Source organism: Prionailurus bengalensis, chromosome B4, assembly GCF_016509475.1.
Source record: "Prionailurus bengalensis isolate Pbe53 chromosome B4, Fcat_Pben_1.1_paternal_pri, whole genome shotgun sequence".
Taxonomy (NCBI): domain Eukaryota; kingdom Metazoa; phylum Chordata; class Mammalia; order Carnivora; family Felidae; genus Prionailurus; species Prionailurus bengalensis.
Window position 1 is genome coordinate 75,404,038 of NC_057358.1, and position 6,510 is coordinate 75,410,547.

General features: G+C 39.8%; 1 protein-coding gene across 1 annotated transcript; it reads right to left on the minus strand.

Annotated features, from left to right (window-relative positions):
• Positions 1-409: 409 nt before the first annotated feature.
• On the minus strand, positions 410-4,828 carry LALBA (lactalbumin alpha). Its single transcript, XM_043561749.1, has 4 exons — positions 2,544-4,828; positions 1,809-1,967; positions 1,263-1,338; positions 410-742 (listed from the first exon to the last, which is right to left on the minus strand). The coding sequence occupies exons 1-4, from the start codon at positions 2,674-2,676 to the stop codon at positions 682-684; spliced, it is 429 nt and encodes a 142-aa protein (XP_043417684.1). The 5' UTR covers positions 2,677-4,828; the 3' UTR covers positions 410-681.
• Positions 4,829-6,510: the final 1,682 nt, after the last annotated feature.

A 6,510-nucleotide genomic window follows, 5' to 3' on the forward strand; every position in this document is an offset into this window, starting at 1 on the left:
ATCCAAAGCAGGCTCCAGGCTCCAAGCTGTCAGCACAGAGCCTGACGCAGGGCTCGAACTCACCAGCCGTGAGATCATGACCTGACTTGAAGTCGAACGCTTAGCCGACTGTGCCACCCAGGCGCTCTGCATTATAATTATTTATTAATTGTTTATCTTATCTTTCCTACTAGTCCTTGAGGGAAGGGACCTTTTTGCCAATTTTTTACTCCTTCTATAGTTCCTTGAATATGCTAGTGATCAATGAGTTTCTTGAATTGAGTTGCAACAGAAAGTAACCTCCATCTTTCTTAGTTCAGTCTATTTCCTCTTCAGTAGAGATGGAAGGTGGCTATGACTTATAGCTTCAGTGTCCACCCACTCACACTACTTCCTCCTCCTCCCTCCAGGAAGAAAATACAGCCAGCCATTCAAAATCAGGCCCTTTATTCAAGACAGAGGTGGAATCCATTGTTATAGTTAAAGTGCCATCAGGGGGCACTAAGCAAGGGTCAAAAGTCCAGTGTACCAGTCACACATTCCTGGAGAATCATTCTCAAGTGTCCAAAGGTGTCACTACAGAGTTCAGGGCTCAGAGACAAATCAGCTTCAAGGGGGTAGAAAGAAGCAAACTGAGGTAGCCTTAGGGGAGAGGCATTCCAGGAATGTACAGAGGGCAGAAACAGCAAAGACCGCAGGCACTCACAACATCTCACAGTGCCACTGTTCCAGTTTCTCAGAGCAGAGAGGTTTATGGGCCAACCTGATAATGGAAAAAGAGACGGGACAAGTTGGATGACTGGATCTTAGACCAAACTTCCATCTAGCTTTATTCTCAAAAGGGTCAAGGTGGAAGAGTGTGGATGAAAATTAAAGAAGGACATTCCTAGCCAGATGGCAAGGGACACTGAGCCACCTAATGGGGTAGGGTTCACTTTTAAAATTCCAAAAAATTGTAGGACTGGAAAAGACATGCAGTGGAATCAAGGGCTTGCTTCAGGGTCTAGGACTAAAACAAGCTGAATTAGATGCCCACGTCCAGGTGAAGGGAGCCATAGGTCTCAGCCTTCTCTTTCTTATGCTTATTAGGAATATTGTTAAACAGGAGTGATGTGAGGGAAGCTTGGAAAATTGGAAACCTGAATCTTCTCAATGACTTTTGTTTTGAAAACTACATTCTAAATTAAATGGTCAGGAGATAGAAAGAGAGGACAGTAGTGCTGGACTAAAGGAGTGAGAAAAAGGAGGAGAAGGGAAAAGTAAAAAGTAGAATGGAGATTCACCAGTAGTCAATTCCTTCCTTATCCAGGATCTTCTTGGCACAAATCATGTCATCAGTAAGGTCATCATCCAGGAACTCTGGCAGGAGTTGCAAGGAGAGGAATGAGAGAGCAAAGTATTACCCAGAAAGATAATGTGTTTCCCTCTTCCCTGGATCTATTAGGTCTGGTCCTTCTCTGAACTGGAGGCTTATGCCTGTTGCCTTTCTATATGAGAAAGTCAATACAATAATGTTCCCCATCCAAGATAAGGATTCCCTTCACTTTTCTTGAATTTCTCCAGAGGAACTGTCAACTTCATCAACTGACTCACTCTGAAAATGCAGGGTATTAGACTTCAAGAATCCCAGACAGCTCAGATCATCTACCTGTGAACTTCTGGGAACTGCCTGGGGATTTAGTGAACATGAAAATTCTGTCAATTCAAGCCCCACAGTTGAAGTGGAGTACAAGGCAGTGAAGCCAGAAGTATGCTTGACACCAAAAATAAGATTATCCCAGAGGTAGCCTCCAGGAAAACAGAGGAACAGGATAAAAGAGGCTACTCACTGTCACAGGAGATGTCACAGATGTTCCTTGACTGAAGGATCTGGTTGTCCCTGCACCAAAATTTATTGTTGATCTGGAAGAGTCCATATTCTGTGCTGCCATTGTTATTGACTATGGTTTGTGTATCATAACCACTAGTATGAAATATGGTACAGATCCCTGAGGGAAAGATGAGAAAGAGGTATCACAGAGGTGACTATAAATTATGCATTTATAGCATAAATGAGGACCTGTATTACCAGACATAGAAAGGCTCTTTAGCTAATCTCCAAATATTGCAAAGCACAAAATATATTGATGAAATGAAAAGAGTTCCAAAAAGGACAGACAATAAGAGAAAGGGAAAATAGGGGCGTCTGGGTGGCTCAGTCGGTTAAGTGTCCGACTTCAGTTCAGGTCATGATCTCACAGTTCGTGGGCTCAAGCCCCACATCAAGCTCTGTGCTGAAAGCTCAGAGCCTGGAGCCTGCTTCAGATTCTGTGTTTCCCTCTCTCTCTATGCCCCTTCCATAGTCTGTGTCTCTCTGTCTCTCAAAAATGAATAAATGTTAAAAAAAAAATTTTTTTTAAGAGAGAAAGGAAAAATACATAATAAATGTAATAAAAAGAGTAAACAGATAAGAAGATAAGATAAAAGGATTATTAGATAATTGAATAAAAGTGGAGAGGAAAAGGTGGATGAAAGAGAGACACATGAATTGAAGAATGGATGAAGCAAGGCAGCAGGGAACTTACATTCAGACAAAGCAATGCCTCCATAGCCATCCATGTCTTTCAGCACCTGGGACAGCTCACATTTTGTAAATTGCTTCCCCTGGATGGCAGGGAACATGATGCCAATCAGGAGCAGAGAGACAAAGGACATCATTTTGGCTGCCCCCAAGAACCTGAAATAGGGACACCAGACAGCTTCACCTCCTTTTATTTGTGGAGAAAGCCTCGGGGGCCCTGGCACCAAGCCCTACATCCAGGAAGAGGATGAAGAGAGACTGGTCATGCCAACACAGAAAACACTGAACCTGCCAGCTTCCTTCCGTACTTTTACCCCATTTTTCCTTCTCCTCCCCTAATCTCTAGTCCATACCAGTTATTGTTTTCTGCCCAGAGAGAGTTCCAAGCATGATTCTGTTCCCATTTGGCTTTGTTACGTACCTTTGTTTCTTGTAGATTTGGTTCTAGGAAGCAGGATGTCCCTAGCCTACTTCGGGAACAAAGGAGGCCTCAGGGGTAATATGAGTGAGGCAATCAGAAAATAAACTAAGGGTCTTGGCAAAACCCCCTCCCCACTAGAGACATACAGAATATGGAAAAGGAGTGTGTGTCATTACATGCCATAAGCCCAGGATCAGAGTTGGTACTTGTCCAGTCAACTCAGGCATGGAAAAAAGGAAGAGTCCCTTAACATGGTGGTTCATGGCTGGGGGCTCAGGAGTAGGGATGGACAATAGCAACATAGACTACAAGAATCTGATATAACTTGGATCCAGAGATTTCTATACTTCAGGAAAACAGAGTATGACAGTATCTAGCTCTCCTATGAGCTATTATCCAGGCTCTCCACCACCAACCACCACTACCACTAAACAGCCAGATACTACATTGGTGTTAATTAAGACATTATGTAAATCCAAAACTAATAACTTGTAGCAGATTTGTTCATGGGTATAGAAACTTGTAGACAGCCTCAGAGTTGGCCACAGACGGTTAAAGAGAGAGTAACCCAAGTCAATGTAAAGAGGACTTTGAGAACTTTAAGATTAGACTAAGATATATCTACAGTCTACAAAACAAGATTCTGGATCTGAGCTTTTTAAGGTCAGTGCCCCTGAACAAGTAAAGTTGAGGGTACCAGTTCTGAATAATTCCTCCAACTTGCTGGCATCAAGCTTCAAATCATGTGCCAATAGCTATTAGCCTCCTTCATGCCAGGGCTCATCCTCTTTATTCCAATCTCTCAACCTGATTTCTTATATTGAAGTGGGTATCTGTCCCAACCAACAGTTTTCTCTATATCATGGGTAACCAGTATATGAAGCTGCATGAGTGAAATGAGTGTAGAGGATCTTGGTGCCAAGAGAGATGAGCAGAAAGTCCTGATGGCAAAGAAATACATGTTCAGAAACACAATGAAAGGGCTGCTACAACATTTCTCCTCCATTCTACCCAGAGGCATTGGAGGGGTACATGAAGGACAGGAATAGGAATAGGAATTCTGTCACACTAAGCAAGTATGGTTGAGAATATGGCTGGGAGTAGAGGATGACCTTGAACCATCTGACAGATAAGGAAAGCTAGGTCTGCTTGCCTATAATTTGGTTGGTTGTATCTCTGCCCTTCCCTGAAGCAATAAAAAGCAGCATCCAGGTCTGCACAGCTAAGCGCAAAAAATAAATGTGCCTCGGGCAAGAGGAACGATTATTTCCCTAGAAATGTTTGTAAAATGGCATATCTGAGGATCAGCTGGAAAAGAATATGGAAGATGTGTAATGGGAACAATTACAAACATTCAGAGAAAGACGCAGATTCTTGGAGATAGACCAAACAACAATGACCACAGCACTGAAAGAGGAAGAAAGACATCAGCACAGCTACCTTTCCAGACTGGTAGCGTGCTCTCTGTGCAGGCTGAGATCTGAATCAAGGCAGTGAAGAGACATTTACAACATATGGATTTTTTAGAAATATGCTAGGAAGCTATATTCATTCTCTCGGATGCTGTCATAAAAATCAGGTTTCTCAAACCAGTCCTATTTGAAGGACTTTTAGAGATTAAGGAATCAGAAGGACCTGCTTCAAAACACATTTGGCAGTTGCCATCCAAAACTATAGTTTGTAGATAAGTGGTAATTTATAGAGAGAGCCAAGGACTACCATTTGGAGGAACATCCTAGATCTACAATAACATTGATCATTACTTCTGGTTAGTATATTCACGTTGTTCTACTTCCTCCCATAATCCACATAAATTACTACTAAGTGGACAATGAAGCAAAATTTTGGACTTGACACATAAATTTCAGACAAATTCTTCATTGAATTATAGAGTTATTTAAAGCAAATAAAATTTGGGGGCACCTGGGTGGCTCAGTCGGTTAAGCATCTGACTTCAGTTCAGGTCATGATCTTGTGGTTCATAAGTTTGAGCCCTGCATGGAGCTCTGTGCTGACAGCTCAGAGCCTGGAGAGTCCTTCAGATTCTCTGTCTCCCTCTCTCTCTGCCCTCCCCCACTTGTGCTCTGTCTGTCTCTCAAAAATAAACAAACATTTTTTAAAAGCAGATAAAATTTGGAGAGTGAGTGATTTTGATTGGTGCTTTTCTTTTGGGGGTTGCTTGTGCAAAAGTCCTTACAAAGTCACTTAGCACTAGGGATTCACATCCTGTATCTGCACCAAAAGCGTGCTTGCAATTTACATTGGATTATTTTGAATTGTTGTATTTGTATTACTATCTCTATAACTGTTCTTGTGCATAAAAAAGCCAATGGTTCGCTTTTGTGAACTGAGAATAGTATCAACAAAAAATGTAAATATACAAATGTAAATCATAACTCACAACTTATTTTAAAATATACTAACTAAAATGGATTTTACCTTTTTGATCAAATATTAGCTAAAACAAATTTATATGCAATTACTAATACATAATAGAATTTTTATGCAAATCTTACCCAATTTTTCATTTTAAATGTCTATTTTTAAAAAAACATAAGAGCACCTAGCTGACTCAGTCAGAAGAACATGTGACTCTTGATCTCGGGGTCATGAGTTCGAGCCCCACACTGGGTGTAGAGATTACTTAAATAAATAAAAACTTTAAAAAATAAAAATAAAAAAAGAAATGAGCATACATTTATATAATTTTACATCACACCTCTGATAAAATCTTACATCCTGTTTTTTGTTTAGGTGGTACTTTTTTCCTTTCTTTTTTGATTGGTTTCTCTCTTCTCATTTCTTTCCTGCCATACACTGTCCCATTAACTCATATGAACAGTTTACCATATATCCACCCAAATTTTTATAAGTTATCATATTTATATACATACATATTGTTTTGCTATTCATTTGAAAATTTTTAATCCATCTGAAATTCTATCTGGGTTCCCTCTTCTGTTCAACTTGTCATCTTTGTCTATTTTAACACAAATACCTAGTAGACTTAATTGATTTTATATATTTTGATATCTGATATGACAAGTCTTCTTTGTTATTTTTTATTAAGAAAATTAATCAAACTTTTTATTTTCAAAAAATGTTTTAAACTTATATAAAAGTTGTAAAAATACTGTAATAACTCACATATAGCCTTCATGGAGATTCACCCACTGTCAACACTTTGTCACATTTGCATGTTCTCTCTCACTTTTTTTTTCCTCTGGCTTTACTAAGATATAATTAACATTTAAGCTTAAGGTGCACAACGTGGTGATTTGATCCGCATATATACTGTGAAGTGATTGTTGCAATAAGGTTAGTTAACATCTCCATCCCCTCACATGATGACCATTTGTGTGTATGCGTGTGTGTAGTGAGAACATTTAAGAGTTACTTTCATAGCAAGCAGGCAAAAATCTCTTTGACATTGGCCACAGCAACTTCTTACTCAACACGTCTCTGGAGGCAAGCAAAACAAAAGCAAAAATGAACTATTGGGACCTCATCAAAATAAAAACTTCTGCACAGCAAAGAAAACAATCAACAA